Here is a 20,626-nt window from a genome sequence, read left to right as displayed (position 1 = left end):
CTAGGAACTGAGTCGCTAGCGAGGGACACCGTCGAGGAATCCAGTGCCAATTTTTTTCTCGTTGAAATAAGTTGTTAAGTCTCTATCTTAATTTTAAGGGATGATACAGCCCCGCAAAGTTCGAAAATCTGCATTTCCCTAATGAAGTGTTCTGCCAGTATAAACGTCAGGTATCCAACGAATTAGGTGTGTTAACAATTGCAAATACGGCAACCGAAAGAGTGGGGAACTAGAAAAACGTATACCTAAGCTAACTCGAATTAAAAATATAAAATACGTGTCTCTTAGATATTTGTGCTTAACAACATATTTCAAGGAGAACAAGTTCAGCGCCGAGTACCTCGATGGTGTTCTTGTAAGTCGAAGAGCAGTCGTGTATCAATTAGACTATGTCCTCGAGTAGCTCAGCAATCGGCAGAAAGTCGATAGTATACGCTGTGGCTACGAGTGAAAGTTAGGCTTCCAAAGCTGAATAAGGATGCTAGAATAGAATGAGCTGGAAAATGTTGAAATTATAGTTAACAGTATTAATCCTCTTTGTCCAACAGGTCGAATGGTTCTGGAATGGAAAACCACTGCGAACAGGCTCCCGTTTCCGCACCTTCTGCGACTTCGGCTTCGTCATCCTCGAAATCTCGCCGATCTACCCAGAAGACTCAGGGGAGTACAGTTGCAGAGCGACGAACGAGTACGGCGAGGCGGTGACTACCTGCACCATGAAGTGCACTGGCAAACGCAGCATAATCTTAGAGTCGCAGCTGCCCAAGGGGATGGAGAGCACCATCGACAAGATCGCCGAATTGGAGGGTCTTGGGAACGAGCCCAGCGCAGCTACTCCTGAGGACGACACAGGAAAGCCGCCTGAATTCATCACGACACCGTCGGACCTGACCTTGACGGAGAACGCTCTTGCCCACTTCGAGTGCAGGCTGACGCCCATCAACGACTCCAGCATGAGGGTGGAGTGGTTCCACAATGGGAAGCCTCTGCTGGCTGGCAGCAGGATCAAAACCATCCACGACTTTGGTTTCGTGATCCTCGAGGTTGCCAACTGCTACCAACGGGACTCCGGGTTATATACGTGCAAGGCGACGAATCGCCACGGGGAGGCCACCGTTTCCTGCAAGCTGCAGGTCCGTGGTCGTCAAGGGATCATCCTGGAACCACAGCTACCCACCAACTTCAAGACTGGAACGGAGAGCATCCAGAAGCTGGAGGAGGCTCTGTACAAGAAGGACGAGATATTGACCGAAGAGGAGACACCAAACCCTCCCAAGTTCACTGTGGAGCTCAAGGACATCGAGGTGGAGGAAGGATCATCAAGCCACTTCGACTGCAGAGTCGAGCCCGTGGGTGACCCCACTATGCGCATCGATTGGTTCCATAACGGGCGATCTTTTGCTACCGGCTCGCGTGTCCACCAAATTAACGACTTCGGATTCATCTCGCTGGACATGTCGTACACCTACGCCAGGGACAGCGGCGAATATGTTTGCAGGGCGACCAACAAGTGGGGCTCTGCCACTACCAAGGCTACTATCACTTGTAAATGTAAGTAGCTGCGTGGATTAGATTAGAGTTGAGCTGGGTAAAGATGATGTACCTAAATCATTATTATTTAAATTAATAATAATTTATTATTATTTAAATTAATAATAATTTATTATTATTTAAATTAATAATATTTTTTTATTATTTAAATTAATAATAATTTATTATTATTTAAATTAATAATAATTTAGGTAATTTAAATTAATAATAATTTAGGTAATTTAATTAATAAATTATTATTTTTATTAGTCGAGTATTCAATTGACTGAACTGCTTCACGATACGCAGCTTTCTTCCAAAAATATTCAACTAGGAGAATTATTTCGTTATTGCAAATCGATTACAAGGTTTTCCCATCGCGGAATAAGTAGTTATAGCGAATGCTTTGATATTACAGCCAAGAAAACGATAGACTTCGAGTCCCAGCTACCATCGGGCATGAGCGGCGAGAAGTTGAAGGAATTAGAACGCGGACCCATCAGCGAGCCACCCGTGGAAGAGGCACGGCCACGTCAACCACCTCGATTCGTCACGCAAATTCAATCGGCGACTGTCGACGAATCCGAACCAGTCAGGTTCGAGTGCCGCGTGGAGCCAAAGGACGATCCAAACCTGCGTATCGAGTGGTACAGAAACGGGAAGCAGATACCAGCTGGACACAGGTACAGGACCACCTATGACATGGGATTCGTTTCCATGGACATTCTGTACGTCTACCCTGAAGACTCTGGAGAATACGTCTGCAAAGCTGTCAACGACTACGGAGAAGATACCACTAGGGCATCAGTTTCGTGCAAACGTATGCTAATACTCTTCGCAATCTTCTACATTCGGCAAGGAGTTTCGATATCGTGGAATATTGAGTCCAACGTTTCTTTAATTATTTCGCAGGGTTGCCCAGCATTATCCTGCAGAACCAAGTGCCGAAGGGCATGAAGAAGTCGGAAGCATTGATGCAGATGGAGGCTACCATCAAGAAGTATACCTCGGAGGTTCACTTGACCGAGGATGATCTCTACGACGCGGATAAGAAGCAACCGCCGCGGTTCGTCACTCAGATCCTAGACCAGACGGAGCTGGTGGAGATGAACAGCTCGAAGTTCGAGTGCCAGCTGGCGCCTGTCGGCGATCCCAACATGACGGTCGAGTGGTTCTTCAATGGCAAGCCTCTGCCGCATAAGAACAGGTTCACCCCTATCTACGATTTCGGTTACGTGGCGATGAACTTCGGCTGGGTGTACCCGGAGGACAGCGGAGAGTACCTCTGCAGGGCGACGAATCTGTATGGAATGGACGAGACGCGGGCGGTGATTCGAACCGCTGGAAAACCCGGAATCATTTACGAGTCCCAGCTGCCGAAGGGCATGAAGAGTATCGAGAAGATCAGGGAGATGGAGGCTGCGTGGCAAATGTGAGCATCCTATTGGTCTTTTGGTGGTTTTCATCTTTTTCATTAAATTGCCATTTTGATTCCCTAATATTATTTTAGTATTATTTTGACGAATTCAGACACGACGTGTAGTCTACTGTTCACATTGGCAAATCAGAGCATGGCACTTACAGTATTTTCTACAACTGAGGGTGTAAGCACTTGCTCAGTCTTAACGAATGTACGCTTGTTGTAGAGTACCTGAGGAAGAGGGTGAAGAGGAGAAGGTGCGGGCACCACCGACCTTCGTGAGCAAGCCAGAACCAGTAACCGTCGAAGAGGGCGACTCGTCCAGATTCTGCTGCCGTGTCACGGGTCATCCACGACCACGTGTCATGTGGATCCTTAATGGACACACTGTAGTCAATGTAAGTTGCAACTTCTGCTTATCATAACCAGAGGTATCCTCGGAAAACAGACTACGGATATCAGAACAAATAATCCGATGATAATCTACGTAGCTCCATCGATCAGAGCCGTCTGGAAACCCAAAATCTGGATCTAAATTCCAATCTAACCATTCAATTTCTCTTTCACCTTCTACGTTTCATAATGTTCTAAAGAGGAAGATACCTCTGTAAGAATTGAAAAATAAAAATACCTTTCGTGTATTTAGGGATCCCGCTACAAGCTGACTTACGACGGCATGTACCATCTGGACATCCCCAAGACAAGGCAGTACGACCACGGAAAAGTCGAAGTGATCGCAAGGAGTTCCGTCGGTGAATCTCGCACCGAGACATCGTTAACAGTGAAACCAAGGAGCGACGATTACCGCGGCGTGCTGAAGAACTCGCCAAGACGTAAGTATGACCTGAAACGGGGACTCCCTTACATGAACGTGCCCTTGCATTCTTTGCGTTCCATAAACGCGATGGTACATTCGTGCCAGTTGTTACTACTCCATCACCTTCGACTCTTCGATTCTTTAAACGCGAGTATCAATAGAAGCCAATATCAACATTGTTAATGATAATCGAGTTTCGAATGCGGAATCACATTTCTTCCCTCTGTCGCAAAGAATGCAGGGCACACACAGTGAACATAATTCTATAATCCGCCAATATCGAACAACGGCACAATGATACCACAAATAGAAGACGCGGTTGTTCGATTTCAACAGCGATCGACAGCGTGAAAGAACGATCGCGACTGAAAGATAAGTAACAACCGGAACACAGTACATGAGAATATCGATACGACACATACATTCTATTCGAGTACAGAAAACACTCGAGACCCATTATATTCGAACACCAACAACCCTTATCCATCACCGTCCCGCCCTCCCCTGCTCCCTGTAAATGAATATTACGAAAGGATTCGAAAGATACACCTCATCCTCGAGCACTTCGAGAGGCTTCTTCTTCTTCTTCTTCCTCTTCGGGGTTCGGGAATACCACGGGCATATTCGAGCAATGTCGTCTAATGTGAAAGGTATCGGCTACTCCGTTTCGCAAACCGGCCATCAGGTATGGATTAAAACCATCGAGAAAGCACACTCGTTCTCAGATTATTTTCTTCATCATTGTTTTTCATTTTTTTTTTCCGTCTTGTTCACCGAATGTGACTAGATCTGCGCGGAGGAAAGTATTTGAGTAACGCGAATCACGTAAATTTAACGCATTCGCCGAGACAGTGACAAGGCTTTTTTTTATAGAATTGTTTATTATGGATTCTTGACGAAATATTTTCCTCCGTGCCTTCAGTTTCCATTGCACTGGAGAAAACGGGTTTATTGCTCATCGATACTGGTCTCAATATTTTATTTTTTAAGGAAAATTCATGTTACAGTTTTTTCACAGTCATATCTCATCTGGACTTTATTTAATATATTGTTTCTTCGGATTGCCATCGATCGCGTCAATTCAGTGACGGTGATCAATTCTTTGTGGGGGATGATCGAGTTAGAGTCACTTCGTTTGGCGCCATTAGCCGAGCAGAGTCCGTATTTCTCAGAGTGCTGTCTATGTCGTGCTAGTATCGACGTTAATTATCCCTAATCCTCGTCGCGTGGTGAATTTGCTATGTTAGAAACTGTATTATATGTTCCTTGTTACCCTGGTTCCCTTCGTGTCGTGTAACAGAGATCCAGTGGCTTAAAGAAAATAAAAAACATATACATACATGCTTTAACAAAAAAGAACATAAGTTTCTTAAATTACAAGGAACATTGGATCTCTATGCACGAACATGAACCCTTGATATGTTAGAGATTAGACCCTCCCGAATGATTAGAGTGACTATGCTCACGAAAATTCATGTAGTCCAAGAAAAGAGATGTTTCCAATGCAATGATTCCAAAAAGAAATGAGAGATTCCACGAAATTGTGTTAACAATGTGTTCTAATTGGATTTTTCACGGATGTCCACCTCTGTCTCCGGTAGTCTGGGTTTCCGGGCATCCTGCTCCTCTCGCTGAGGAGACGTCGATATGTGTTGCATCGCCAATGAAGTACTGTGTCGTATTACCCCGTGGTTCTATATAAATCTCTCTCCTTACGAAAACATAGCGTCCTCTCGATGCTAATGCTCTCTGACGAAGCTCAATTACTATTATTATTTGGAGACTAGTATGATAGACGCTTTAGGTAGACTATCCGTAGGAAGGATTCTATAATGCAGACTGCAAGTGTAATTCGTGGTTCAATCAAAGGTAAAATGATTCCTTGATCAATGACGCATCGAAAGTGTGGAATGAATTTTTCTCCCCCGGGTCTTCATTTTCGAGAAAAACGAGTTTGAAGATCGTCGAGTGGCAGCGTCGCTACTGGGATTCCCAGGGTGCGCGCGCAACTCATTTCAAAGTCAATTTTCTGCCAAACGAAGCGTCGTATGGAAAAAGTATATTCTACAATTTCGACGTATTTTTGGATGAAGAATCTCCCGTACCTCGGTCCATCCAATTTGCTTAGAATCGTATCTGACTTCACTGTAATGTTAATAGCAAACAAAAGTGGCTTGTATAGAAGAGGAATAATGTATTTGGAACAGATTTATCGAGAATTATAATTGTCATTCATTAGCATTGAGGAAGGTTGTGCTTTCGATGGAGATTGAACGGTTTCCGGGCCCACTGGGTTCACGTTCGTCTGGCATGCGTTGTCGGTTGTACGGGAACGCGAGTACGGAACGATCTAACGTGCATTTTCCCTAGCGTGGTATGATTACGGGCTGACCCAATACCAAACGGAGCGACAGAACACAGAGCTCGAGAGAGTTTTCGACGAGAGACACCACAACGTGTCCCAAGGGATCGAGATTGCCACCGAGCACCTCGGGCAGAAGGTGTTCAAGGAGCCAGACACCGAGTGGCAGAAGTCCGTCAAGAGCAAGAAGAACGAGGAATACTACAACAAGCTGATGACCCTAGAAGAAGAGCAGGTCCTGAAGGAGAGCAGGCTCAGAGAAACTAGCCGACAGTTCGCTATTCCTGGCGAAAAGGTGGTCGCCAACTCCATGGCCAAGGGAATGGCGCAGAAGTACGAGGAGACCTTGTGAGTATTCCACTACCTACCTTCATTCTGCAGCTCTGCTACTCTCGAAATACAAAATCCTCAGTTGAAGTTACACTAGTGATCAAGGTTTCGTCGATAAGGAAAGTTTATGAGCTTAAATTTTGATGTATTTTGAATTTACCCTTTCGTTACCCGCGCCCTATTTTATAACATAGTTACCCCCGCGTTGTGCTTCGTACAACATCACACTTTTATCGTGTTCTTTTGACATTTTTATCTGTTCTTTGTTTCATTTGATAGGTATTCTGAATTTTTTAAGTTAAGAATACGACTTCCTTTAAAAATAATTCTGTACTAAAAAAGAAAAAAGACAGAACATATTGCAAAGGACTACTATTATGAATTCAGTATTGTTTTATTCACTTCCATTGCTCTGGCGACACCTTTCACACAATAGTTCCACTTTGGCATGTATTTAGCCAATAAACTTTTACACGCGCGTTGCGCTTTTTACGAAATAACGACTTTCTCTCTTCAACGCCTGTACATCCCGACTGAAAAACTGGAGTAAAAGAGAGGATTTTTAATAAAGAACAGGAGGCATAGCTGGAGGAATAGAAAAGGGTGCAAAACCGATTGGTCGCTCTCAGGCAGAAAAAAAATAATAATTCACAGCTGTTGTACTTTCTGCAACAGTCCGGGTAACGAAAGTTTAAGGGAACTCACGATCTATATCCTAAAGTCCTACAGCCCTAAATACCTCAGTTTCACTTGCAAAGCTTCTGTTAGGACTGCATTAATCAAGTAGTCACGTTTCCAGGGACGAGAATGAAGAGAAGACACAGGAGACAGTGCAACAGACTACGAAGTTCATAAGGAAGCCGCACATGACGGAAGTGGACATCGACGTGGAACGCGCGAAAGCCACTGGGAAGTATCCACCAGAACCATCCGAGTCCACGGTTCATGGCCGCGAGGTTCACGTGGCCAAGCAGAAGCAGACCCAGAAGGAGGTGAAGGGTGACCTGGAGATCACCAGGAAGATAACTGCCACGGAGACCACCGAGATGGAGCACAAAGCCAAGACCCAGGAGCGCGTTGTTCAGGGTCCGATGAAGCCAGCCAAACCGCCGGTCTTCACGAAGAAGATCCAACCCTGCAGGGCGTTCGAGCAGGAACAAGCGCGATTCGAAGTGGAGTTCGACGGTGATCCACTACCAAACATCAAGTGGTACCGCGAAGATTTCCCCATTCAAAACTCGCCGGACCTTCAGATCTACACCTTCAGCACCAAATCCGTGCTGATCGTCCGGCAAGTGTTCATGGAGGATTCCGGCGTTTTCTCCGTGGTCGCTGAAAACAGAGCTGGAAAGGCGAAGTGCAGCGCTAACCTGGTTGTCGAGGAGCGTAGAAGACAACCCGGAAGGGGAGGAGTGATACCACCTAGCTTCCTCTCCACCATTCAGAACACCTCGGTGCCTACTGGCCAGCTGGCCAGATTCGACGCTAAAGTGACTGGGACTAAGCCTTTGGATGTTTACTGGCTGAAGGTAATTTATTTTCTGCTTCATTTTTCTGTCTATTTATTTTTATAACTCTCTACTATCCCCCTTAAGACCCCAGTGCTTTTGAATCAAAGGCTTTGATTACCAATGTTTCTTTCGTATTTTCCTTCTTACCAGTTTCCCTCCCACTTCCTTCACTTCCTTACCGTACCTTGCAACCATTTCCTTCTACCTAATTCCTGAAGCTGAAATAAACCCTCTCCAATGACCAAAGCATAATAATTTAGTACTGACTTTTGCGACGGTTCTCAACTTCGGTACATTAATCGTCCCCTTTGTTTACGCTTCCTTTCAGAACGGCAAGAAAGTGACTGCGGACATCCGCTACAAGACACTGGAGGAGGACAACACGTTTACCTTGCTGATCCTGGAGACGGTGCCCGAGGATTCCGGGAAGTACGAGTGCGTGGCGATAAACAGTGCTGGAGAGGCTCGTTGCGACGGTGAATGCACTGTTCGAGGGCCTCAGTCGCCTGCGAAGACGGCGAAACCGACCACGCCTGGCGTCGAGAAGGCGCCCACTGTCCTGGAGCCTTTGAAGGATCAGACGATCAAAGAGGGAACCGCCGTTGCTTTTGCCTGCAGGATCACTGGGAAACCGGTGCCGACGGTGCAATGGAAGAAAGGGGACAAGGTACGGGCGACACTCTAACAGGATTCCTCGAGATTGTAGTCTTCTTTTAATTGGAGGTCCCGTGGGCGAAGATGGTCTAAAAGGATTGTACTTAATTTTTCAAAATTTCAGTTAGTTTCGAAAGTGTTACTAGAGTTAAGGAGCAAGGGTGTGGAGATAAATCGATTTAGTAGTGTTTCTATTTTTTCGTTATATTTGGTCACGAATAAATTTATTTTTGTACCTGCAGTAGCTGACAAAAATTTAACAATTTTTCAATCCACTCTACCTCTATTACTTTTGAACACCAACTAAAAATTACAGCATGTGACCCAATATACATATCCTGATAGAGAATTAAAAATGCTGTATAAAATCCAGTTACAGTTGAACTTATTTAACTTATAAACAAGACAACACACTTTCAAAGCCGACAAAAAAAGTTACCGCTTTTGAAAAGTAATAAAATATCTAATATTTTGTGGGGGCACTTTTTGGTTTTAGAACGGCCTAAAGGGTTACCAAGAGTGGTAACTCCTTTGTCAATCCCAAAAATGTGCCGTTCAATGCCATGCACAACCTTTGTTTCTTACAAGGGAATATCCCGAATCCGGAAATTCGGAAAATTCTGAAACTTTGTGAATATGTAGAGAATTTCCTCCTGATTACAACGCAACTTTTGTTTACTGTCTAAATTAACTCCAAGGGGGTGTAATTAACCGCTGAAAATCCGGTTATTTTCCGATTTTGTGGTACAACTCGTGAACTGTAAAATATTTTTTTCACTAAATGATAGATTTAATTGAAAGAAGTAACTTTTATCTTGAATCTTTCTTCGGAAAAATTGGAAAATCGGAAAATAGCCGAATTTTCAAGGGTTAATATCACCCTCTTCGAGTGAATTTGGGCAGCAAACAAAAATTGCATTGTAATCAGGAGGAAATCCTCCACATATTCACAAAGTTTCAGAATTTTTTGAATTCTCGGGTTCGGGATCTTCCCTTGTCAGTTAAATAATTTCAACTTTAACTGTGCTTTATACAGTTTTCAATGCCCCACTAGAATATGTATATTAAACACATGTCGCAGTTCCAAATTGATGCTAAAAAATAACGAAAATAAAATAAATCGGGAAAGTGGTCTTTTTTTTAATGATATTAAGAAATTCAGTAGAGCACAGAGGAGACCACTGAATTAGATGTCGAATATAATAATGTCACATGGAATCAACTTCCTATAATTATGAATTCATATTCTCGCAGGTAATCAAGCCATCCAAGTACTTCCAAATGCAGAAGGAAGGTGACCTCTGCACTCTGAGGATCTCCGAAGCCTTCCCCGAAGACGAGGGTGTCTACAAGTGCATCGCCAAGAATCCAGCTGGCGAAGTCACCACATCAGCAAATCTCAGAGTTCTTGGTACGGATTAATGGAAATGAACCGTCGTCAGAATTCCTTTTCTACTATCTAAACGTTAAATTTCGAATATTTCCGACTAGCTCCCGATGCGGCTGACGCTCTACCGAAACTGACACCACTGAAGGATCAAATAGTCGTGGAAGGGCAACCGGCACAATTCAAAACCACGGCTTCTCCAGCGAAACCGAAGCCAACGATCCAATGGTATCGCGAAGGTGCCCTGATCCCTCAGTCGCCTGACTTCCAGGTGAGTTACAGTGGGATACAACCGAAAGATCTAACCGAAAAGTGATAATGTCAATCGGAAATCAGTCGTCTACTTTGCAATTCCTAACGGTGCCTTCGACGAGCAGAGAATGGAAATATTGCGGGATTGAATGGAACCGAAATGGCTATATCTGAATTCCAGATGATCCACGAAGGCAACAACGCTGTGCTCCTCATTGCCACGACCTACGAAGAGGACACAGGCACCTTCACCTGTCGAGCTACCACGTCGGCTGGCACCGTAGAAACCTCCGCCAAACTCATCGTCAAAAGTAAGAACTGAATAAAAGATACAAATTCAATTGCTAACACGGAACGCGATTGAATCGACGGGTTAAGCCTCTAGGAGTGATGGAGGAGCGCGTGAGCGATCGAGGCAATTTCATAGATAAAATGCATAGCACAGAAACGGAACATAATGTGGCCCTTTTCAGTCGAAACTTCTGCCATTTCGATTTCATTCATAAATAACGTAGGAACAAAGAAATTAATATTTATGTTATTTGAAACAGGCAGAAGTACATTTTCTGTCGTCGCAAGTCACTTTAATTGATAAGCATGTATATTATTCTATTTATTTTAATTGTAAATCCCTGTTATATCGATGCTACAGTAGGAAAGCTTTCCGAAAGTACCGAAAATATAATGTACCAATCATTCTCTTGTTATTTATAACAAATTGCCTCGGCAAATCGCGTTCCTCCATCAAACGCGATCCACCGAGGGCGCCCGTGCGTATTTTCGACTTTTTTTTCGTCGCTTTTTTTGTTGTTTTCTCTAAAAAAAAAAGAAAAGAAAAGAAAAGAAACACCCCTAACCCATTAAGCGAACCGCTACCAATTTTCTACCCCTGTGTCCCCATGACCCTCACACCCTCCCCCTTTAATCAAAGTCTCGAGCGAGCCCCGGGGAGTTTGTACTAACTCGTCGTGTGTTGAAAGTAGACGAGCGAGTGAAACGAGACGCAGAATTGACCTCTCAGGTATAAAAAACCAACGAATAAGAGGGAACGGAAAGCTAGGCGATAATTGAAAGAAATTGTAGGGAACAAAAAGCAGCGAGACACGTCGCGAAGGTGGTGCTGAAACTTCAAAAAAAAAAAATAAAATAAAATAAACGCGCGAAATCGTTTCCGCGGTGATAGAACCGGGAAGTCGATGGAGTCGAAGCCGTTAATTGAAATTCGACAGGTAAGACGAGCGTAGCGCGGTAAAGCATAATATCCATTCGAAGGGGTGCATCGATGAGCGAGGCGCGTCTACGCGAGTCTTTCGGCGTCGATTTCGATTGGATAAGGAAATCGGTGTCTATCCGAAGTGGTGCTTCGAGTGGAACGGGGTCGACGAGCTTCGCTCGCGAGGGCGGAGATCTGTGATTCTTCCGGTTCCGCGTTGTACATAAATTTGATGGAGAAGGGGGAACGATCGGTATCAGGATCGTTTCTCATCAGAATCTCGAGAATCGCGAGAGGGACGGCGAGACGTCAAACTATGTAGCTGGACGAAGATCTACATATTAGCTCGTTTGCTCGTTCGATTTAGTGTTCGATGTTGATTATAAAAGAAATATATATATATATATATATATATACATATATATATACATATAATATAAAAAACATATAATATATATATAAGTGTATACACTACCCTTACGCCGCATACATACACAAGGAATAGTTAACAATTAGCCGCGTTGTTGAGAGATATATGGTTACACACGTATACACGGAAGATTCTCCTTTTAACATTCTACTAATCAATTATTTATTATTGTACAATGGAAAGGCAAATAAAAACGAATGTTTTAAGTACGCACAAGCCTCGTTTGTTACACGATACATCGTACAGGGTAGAACTCATTCCGATCGTATGTTGCGAGTTATAGCATCTCGAAATCGAAGAAATTACAGTCTCTATAACAGCTGATAATTGCGAAATGATTCCGTATAATATTGAGTTGATGTATATGAAAGTTCCTTTGTTCCTGGCGGAGATGTAATAACAGCTACGACTCGAGAAATGTCGCAGAAATTCAAAACGATAGAACAGACGGAATAGTGAAAGAGCAAGAGACATTTTCATTCTAACTTCCCCGAGCGGAAGGGCAGTTTCATATGCACCGACCTAATGCAGAACAATGCGCAACAGAAGAAACTGGAAGGCACAGAGCACAACTTTTCTGAAATTCAATCGACTTCCACTGGAACGATACCTGTACTTTATTATTTTCTAATTGTAAGTTCGGTCGCGTACATGCTATCTACACCCTCTTGTCGACTTCCCACTGCTGAGCAGTCACTCAAGTTTCCCATTACCGAGGGGTTAACCAGACGCGCAGAACAATCGCGAAGGGAGCACGTGGAGAAGGAAATAAAAGAGAATCTGTTATTATCGAGTAGAAAACGCAGGAGAGATATTCCACTAAGAGATCATGAAGAGTTTCTCTTGCCATGAGAGATGTGTAGCTCCCCGGAAACTATTTTCCGTGAGGAATCATCGTTGATTCAACGACAGACGTGTGCAGAACGCGAGCCTAGAGCGAGCTTCGCTGGCTGCGATCGCGGTGCCATAAATCCGCGCGCGGTTTGCTTACGAAACTGAACACGGAATCGGTGAGCGGGAGGGCCGTGACTCACGCGTGCTCGCGGCTCGTAAAGCAATCCGCGACGGGCGAACTCGCCACCCCGAAAATAATATGAAACGCGGGGGGTCGTCTGGTAACGAGGGTACAGAAATAGGCGAACTCGGTCGGTCGGGCTTCTTAATCAGCGTAACGATCGATCAAACAATGAGACGTCGGGACACGGGGCACCAGCGATCCTCGCCGCAACACTTGGCAGATTTATCGCGGCTAAAATAACAGAACCGCGGGAAAACTGTCGACCGGGCGCGTTTTCCACGAAAGTTCACTCCTAGGCGAGCCTATTTTCGACTTTGCACACCGATCCAGCCGTTTCCAAGCCCCTTCGCGCGAATTCCAAGGAGCAATCATAAAAACCTGCCATTTCACACCGTCCCCCATTTTCCCATCCAAACTGTCCGCAAACACCGCGATCTTTCATGAATAAAGCTGCAAGTCTCTGCGGCGTTAAAAGTAGTGATTTCGAAGGGAAAGGGAGGGTCTTCTTCGAATCGTCTGCAGCCCGCTCTGGGAAATGATTTTCTTCTTCGGAATCGTTCTCTTCACCAGCCGTAGGAATCTTCTGGCGGTGCCTGCGCATATGTATATGGACGCGGGCGCGTATACTCGTCTTTTACGATGCTCGTTTCTGTTCCAAGTATCACCTTTCTCTCAGTAACTGGTTTAACGAGCGTGAAGAGGTAAACCGTATTTTCTTCCATCGCTTCTGGTACACTCGGTGCCGTTTCAAAACGAGGGACGGACGCAGTGCCGTGTGCACGCCCAGCTAGGCCCTCTTCTTAGGCTATTTCTGACCACGTGACGTGTATTACATTACCCAGCTATATTTGGTCGCACCGTTCCGAACTCCCTCGGTAAATTCACGTGGGGTCTCTTGTTCGGCCACTCGTGCCCTCCTACCCGCCACTTTCACGTCTCGCGACCGCGTAAATACGGCGGGCATAAATACGGGGGACTCGTGTACACCCGCCACCACGGGGACACTTATCGCCAGAAACACCGCTCGATCGCGATGAAACGCTTGGCGGGTGGCTTTGAACGGATCCATCGGAAGGATTTGGTCTCGGCGATAGGCACTGAATAGGCGGGGAACAAGTAGTTTTTGGTAGGCGAATCATTCGGTAATGGAGTATTTACACTAGGCTGCAGGGGCAGTTTAGTGGTGGATCAGTGTTTGTATTCTGGGCAGCAGATGTTAGGGATGCCTGCTGCAGAGGGGAGGTAACACTTTTACAGTTTGCTTCTGGGTTTGTAACAACTAGAAGAACTTCAGATAAATATTTGAGTGTAGTTCGCTTTAGAGGTAGATGGCTGTTGCCTATTTATAGGTTTTTCGAATTTTTGTGAAATGGAGCTGGGTTCTGCTGCAGGGACATTAGTTTGGAAACGAGGCATCTAAGTTGGTGAGAGGTTTAATTCGGGTTTGTTTAGTTTGAGGATATTGGTAACGATAGGTTACACTTGGACTTCCTGTTTCTAAAATGTAGCATGAGAGTTTATGCTGGAATATTCTACGCTAAAGATAGATCCCCTTCTGCAAGGTGGATTGGAAGGTTGCTTCAGAGTAAACCACTTTAATGGTAGATCATCATTCTCTTACACCAGAATCCCTAGTTCCTGGAGCTACAGATAAATACAGGCGACTATCAAAAATAGAAGTTTACTTCACAATGGGCTACTCCGAATGTAGAATTCTCTTCTGCCGAGCCTTCTTCTTTCAAAAAGTAGAGCTAGAGTTTACTTTACCGTTCTCTACCCTAGAGATGGAGCCGCTGTATCTTCCCATCCTCCACAATTTCGCTCTAGAATAATTTTAAATGTAAACCGGAGTAGTTGCTTCGAGCCTGCAACTCAGTCCCATTACTCCGAACCTGGAGCGCATTTCACACTAATCTCTAAAAGTCCTCCAGATCTAGAGCAAAAGTTTACCTAACCCAGACCACGCCACTCCAAGTCCACACTGCCGTTCTGCCATAAAGAAGTAGAATAAAAACGTAGCATCGTACGCTCCAATCACTGCGGCGTGACCAGCACAAAGGGTTCTCGCGTTTCGCCGCGCATTTCAACGTACCAAGGAGCACCTGGATGCTCCCCCTACGGAACGGCGGCGTTCTTCTGTTCGCCGCGTTCTCCAGCGCGAGAAGAAGCATCAGCGTTGACCCGCGGCCCGCGTTCTAGCGTCGCGAACCAGCCACCCGGCGCAAAATTAGACCGCGGTAATCCCGACCATCAGCCTGATTAATCGCCGGCGGGGTTCAGCTCCGTCGGGTGGTTGCGTTCAAACGCGCTTTCACAGGCCAACGCGTACAGTGCCTGGCAGAGATGTAGCGAACTGGGATCAGTGGAGAAGAGAATCTACAGCTTTGTGCTTTTCGTGTCTTCCTTTAAGTCGAGATCCGAAGGACTCATTCGACATATTTCCTGGACATTGGTACTTGTAGGAATGTGTCCAAAGAAGCGCAGCCTTCGTAGTAGGCGACGAAGAGCCCGCTTGCTATATGTACCTTCTAAACCTCGCGGATTTCTGTACTCCCGCTTATTTCACTGAAGCGGCTCTCAGGTTAGTCGCCACATCTCTTCAAGGCACACTGCTTTCCTCCGCCGACGACGGTCGGCATTAATTGGACCCCAGCCGACGAGCCGCCAGCTCCCCGATCCGCGAGAACCAGCAGGCGCGTGCAGGGGAAAGAACGCGCGAAAAACACCTGGCACGTAACCGTCCGGCCATAAATAAGACGCGCCCCGTTCGCCTGGGTAAGGACCAAGAAAATATATCACTCGCTCGATGGCCCGCGGATTTATTCCGACCGTACGATCCTGGCAGGCGAGGTCGGACCTATTAAACGCCCGCGACCGGGCAATTAATTAGTGGCTCGGGCTCGATCGACGAATTCGAGATGCCAGAACGATGAGACGGGCGCAGGGGGTGGGGCGGGCGGGGCTGGGCGGATGTCGAAAGCATCCCCGACGGGTGGAGATAACGGCGGACCAGCGTTCGTTCTATCGGAGCGCGCGGACGGCCTTGAAGAGGCGACCACCTGAAGCTCGGAAGACAACTGCCAACGCGCCCGCCGCGAGGGGGCGAAAAAGAAGGGCGGTGATTCATCCGCGGAGACCTTCTTTTCCGCGGCTCACCTTCGTCCGACGATCCTCGGCCACCAGCGGCGTGCCGTCGACGCGGTCTCAGCAGGGAGGCCGGCCCGACGAAGCCGACTATTTCGGCCGTCCCCAGCTGCCAGTGATTCAGCCGCGCCAGAAATAATACACGGTGGAGCGCGTGTCAGCGCACTCTGGAAGGCGGGAAGAGGGATTATTTCTGGTAAAACCGCAGCTCGACTCCGCTACCCAACAGAGATTTCGGGGGGAACCGACGAAACCACGGGAACAAGAGACGCTTCCAACGAGCTCCGAGGCGGTCGGAATAATTGCCGCGACCGTTCCTAATGGGAGGAGCGGGGACGAAGGAATTAACCTGCATAATTATGTACAGTTACTTTCACCATTGTTATACGATTCTGTAGAATTTCCTTTAAATAGACGGCTGTGTTTTAAGATGTATATGTGTATCGAATTGTAATTTATTTCGTGTGTAACAACGAGGTTATTGTAAGCTCAGAGTCCTTTGAGAATGGCGGTGAAAGGCCTGGCCTTTCTAATTAATCGGTTCGGGAGAGTAGAGCGGGAAAATTGAAATCACTGGCGGCAGAGGGAAGGAAGAACACGGAGGAGATAAGAGGCTGAGAGAGAGAGAGAGAGAGAACGAGGGAATCGGGCAAATTAGCGTGCACAAGGGGAAGAAGAAGAAGGTCAGGGACAACCACGTCTCGGCTAAACGTTGACTGGCGATTTTATTTTTATTTCTGTACATGACCACTCCAATCGTCCGTGATTCATCGAATAAATTTTATGTGTCACCCGGCAGTAGCGTGGCACCGTGTGTGTCGCTCCGTTTCTCGCGATTGCACCCAACCAACCAAGCGAACACAAATAAACAACGTCTTCGTCTTGGTCGATCAGGTGAATCAGCCCTCTAAAAAAAAAAGAAGAAAAGAAGCGATCTTATTCATCGGCATTGCGTAACAGCGTTGCGCCTGGTTATCCGAATAAAAGGGAACTAAGTAGTAACATTCGCCAGAATTAAAATTCTACGGAACAGTCGCCGGGTGTGACACGTTATAGATTGTATTTAAACAATATTATATTTCAGTAACGTTTTTACAAACAACACCGGTTACAACTAAACACTAGCCTAATCGACGCGACGAGACGCGGATTGAACTCCGCGAAGGAAAACGTCCCCGGAGAAAATGCGCTCTTAAGTCTTAAGTATCTTCGCCGTTTAATGCGGGAGGATGGCCATGGCCCTTAGTAACTGAACGAAGTGTGCTTCTGTTTAAGCTCGTACCCTTGAAGCGAAAGTACGAGTCAGATTTGGACGGAGCCACTTCGATCCTTTATCAGGGCGATGCCTAGTGACTAACAGAATGTTAGCAGGGAGCTGGTCATCCGACAATTAAATCTACACTGTCTATAAACTAACTTATATAGCGAGCACGATTAAAACACAGCACCAATGGTCCAACGAAACTGACAAGTAACGAGCTCTTGACCACCGAATTTCGGGAAATCGGTAGCCCGCGACTGTCACCCGATGGAGGGAGCACTAGATCCCGCAGGGTCGTACGATTTCCTCCGTAAACGTCCGAACCACAGCTCACGGGGTAGCTCTCGAACATATCGACGCACCACCTTCGCGACACTCGATATCAGTCAGAAGTCGGACGTGTCCAGTTCAAACGCGGCTGCACTTCGATCGAACCGGGCACCAAACGGGTTTCGATTAAGTGGATGCGGCCCGATCGAAGGCAGCCAACTGTCAACCGTCGCGTTCACCACTCCTCTAAGCACGTTTCGCAGCACCAGAAACTTCGCGGCACAACGTCGCAGAGTAGAACGGCACTGGGAGCCGCGACGGTGGATGAGGAATCCGTTGGGAAAACACGAGAAACACGTTTGCGTAGGGACCGGTGTCGACTTTGCTGCTCGTCTCTGGCTTCCAGTGATGACTATTAAGGCTAGACTAAGCTTGGGGGTAGAGGTGTGCGTACTGGCGTCGGACACGACGTTTCCCCACCACGGTTCTTGAGCGTCCGGAGACGTTCAGTACCCTGGTGCATGCATCGCCGCTACCCCCTCTCTTACCAAGCCGACACGAGTTCGGGTTTTTGCATTTTCAGTGGGAAACCACACGGAGGCTCGGCCACCTCCGCCACCTCGTTGTCTAGAATAATGACCCGCCCGTGGTCATTAGCGGCCACGGAATGCTAGGCGCGCTTCCGCGTTGCAACTCGCGGGGGGACTCCAAGAGTCTCGCGGTCTTCGGGGCTTTTGTTTCTGGAAATATGGATTTTGGAGGATGAGGACAGAATTTATGCGCAGGGATTTAAGATTGATTGTGAGATCAAGGGATTTGGGTGGGGAGATTTCGAGTTTAGTAAAGGGGACATTCTCGTTGTTGGAAGATTCCTTCGCATTCGGCGAGGCGAGTTGATTCGCTGCGATAGTTACGTTTAGTAATTATGAAAACAGTGAATAATGTATTAGGGCGTCTGCCCCGTTTACTGTGGACAACGCGGGATAATTTGCTTGCGATTATTTTTAAATGCAGACTTTTAAATACACTGGACGCGTTCTTTGTCAAGACATGACCCAGTTGGGTTGAAATAGTGATGGCTGAATTTTTAGCTTCGCAGGAGTTTGAAGTAGATAGTTGAAATGAGTATTAATGGAATTGTGGAGATTGATTAATTGAATTCGAAGTATGGGAGTTTGGATTTGCTACTCGGCAGCTCGAGAGTTATAAATCACGGGCAGTAGGAGTTGCACGAATCCGAGGTTGCTGACGAGAGGAAATTGTAGGCGAAGGAATTTGAATTTTGTAATCAGGAAGAATTCGAAGGACAGCAATTTTCATTCGACAGTAATAGAATATTTGAAAAGGAGTTTCGCTTAAAATTTCGAAATCTCTAGAGGCAACCTTCTTGTTTTTGGTTTGAAAATAGACACTTGAGTCACTCCGGCCCGCGAAGCGTTATTTATTTGAACGTCCCTCTTATTGGTTTAATTGTTCTCCTATGGAGGTGGGCGGCGATTAATGCCGGCGATTTTAAAAATACACTTGGAAGAGCACAACGGTGAAAAATTTCGTTTAGATTCCACCCATTCGTCGATGACGAATCGTCTGTTTCTCGTCGTGTTTAAAAATAAAGTCACGCGAGGTTAAGACGAGTGTGTTCCGCGCTTTCGTTGATATTACGCCCGAAACCTCCCGCTGCGAATTGAAAGGGAAAGAAGAAATAAATGCGCGCAGATGCCTTTCGGCGCTCGAGAGTCGGATAACTCTGTTTCGTCGTTTATAAAAGGGGAATTTCGTCGATCGTCGACTCTTCAAGAATTTGAAGAAAATTAATTCACATTGTTAATAAACTAGGTTCGCGATATTATCTAATTTTTTTTTTAAATTTTAACAATGTAATTGCGAGACACTTTCTTTTTAAACGGAGGGAAACTGAATTTAATTTTAGAAATAAAAATCGAGAATTCTCTCTGATGTATTTTAAAAAATAAATCATGTTTGGTTAAAGTTATCATTCCCCGTGAAAATATTAAACAATCCGAGTGAGTTGGCTTCCGAAGGCCGATTCATTGGCGATTTGCCTTGATTTCTCTGTTGCAAGGTTGATTTGGCCCCGGTCCACGAACCTTCTGCCCAAAATTGCGAAACATAAATTTTCAAGTGCATTTACACGCACTGAAATGAGAAAGGAAAATTTATTGGGCACCCAGATATTGTTGTGCCCGTAACAACTTATGATATATCACGTGTTGAACGTGTCTGTCCACAGTACACGGCTGTTATTTTCAAATCTATCCATTATCTTCGAATGCTTGCGTACGCTATTCGCCAAACTCTATGGAAGACCTAGAAACTAAATCTGGAAACAAATGATGACGAATATTCAGCAAATTGCTCGTGACTATTACGTTTTAATGACTACGTAACATTAACTTACATGAAATTCAACCTGAGCTTCAAATTATCTGAGAATGTTACAGATATGAAAATTAAATCCTCGAGTTACAGTAACTGATACAATTAATTTAATTAAGCAAGCATATTTCAGGTATTACATTCGCCAAGAAGTCACAGAATTTTCTTTAGACTTATTTCCAATGACCTATTGAATTCCTCCAAACATTAGGTCGGTGCAAAAGTTTACTGAAACTAAAAATATATCACATATTGCTTTAATTATCTGCGACCTTCTGCCACGTTTTTGGTAAAACTACAAGTACCTAGTAAATAAAGATATTTCCGTAATTCTAACATCACCTAACTGTGAGGGAACGAACTTTTGCACCGACCCAATATATCTCATAACTACCTAAAACCAAATGCCATTTTACAGTAGTACAATTAAGAATCAGTACTTTTACCGGCTCGAAATTATGTAACCAGAATTCTGCCCCATTGCTAACATCAACTAAAGGTACCGCCAAGCATGCCCCACTAATCGCGTCGTCATGATCATTAATTACACGTGGCAGCCGCAGCTCACACCTATTAGCATGATTTGGAGCTTCCTTTCCGTGTGACGACCCGCCGTTCACTGACCTGAAA

The 20,626-nt window shown here is 45.5% G+C and overlaps 1 protein-coding gene and 2 long non-coding RNA genes across 14 annotated transcripts in view; 1 reads left to right on the top strand and 2 right to left on the bottom strand.

The window, feature by feature from the left end:
* Sls (sallimus) overlaps positions 1–20,626 on the top strand; it is a 210,430-nt gene that overhangs the window by 126,854 nt on the left and 62,950 nt on the right. For 11 of the 12 annotated variants that reach the window (XM_076829834.1, XM_076829762.1, XM_076829808.1 and 8 more), the window contains 11 exons: positions 549–1,551; positions 1,949–2,350; positions 2,443–2,962; positions 3,177–3,348; positions 3,597–3,783; positions 6,138–6,477; positions 7,259–7,988; positions 8,299–8,637; positions 9,879–10,035; positions 10,116–10,282; positions 10,445–10,574. In XM_076829834.1, the coding sequence (XP_076685949.1) occupies positions 549–1,551; positions 1,949–2,350; positions 2,443–2,962; positions 3,177–3,348; positions 3,597–3,783; positions 6,138–6,477; positions 7,259–7,988; positions 8,299–8,637; positions 9,879–10,035; positions 10,116–10,282; positions 10,445–10,574 (4,147 nt within the window). Of the gene's footprint in view, positions 1–548; positions 1,552–1,948; positions 2,351–2,442; positions 2,963–3,176; positions 3,349–3,596; positions 3,784–6,137; positions 6,478–7,258; positions 7,989–8,298; positions 8,638–9,878; positions 10,036–10,115; positions 10,283–10,444; positions 10,575–15,505; positions 16,504–20,626 lie in introns of those variants that run through there. The other variant, XM_076829824.1, reaches the window with a different exon arrangement.
* LOC143378353 (uncharacterized) lies at positions 16,775–20,092 on the bottom strand. The gene is made up of 2 exons (XR_013088249.1): positions 17,486–20,092; positions 16,775–16,975 (listed from the first exon to the last, which is right to left on the bottom strand). It is a non-coding gene; the product is annotated as an uncharacterized LOC143378353 (long non-coding RNA).
* Positions 20,286–20,626, bottom strand: part of LOC143378352 (uncharacterized) — a 63,562-nt gene continuing 63,221 nt past the window's right edge. Inside the window, exon 3 of the long non-coding RNA XR_013088248.1 lies at positions 20,286–20,620. This is a non-coding gene — a long non-coding RNA (uncharacterized LOC143378352). The remainder of the gene's footprint in view (positions 20,621–20,626) is intronic.

This window comes from Andrena cerasifolii, chromosome 1, assembly GCF_050908995.1.
Source record: "Andrena cerasifolii isolate SP2316 chromosome 1, iyAndCera1_principal, whole genome shotgun sequence".
Classification (NCBI taxonomy): domain Eukaryota; kingdom Metazoa; phylum Arthropoda; class Insecta; order Hymenoptera; family Andrenidae; genus Andrena; species Andrena cerasifolii.
This window is presented reverse-complemented; position numbering and strand designations above follow the sequence as displayed.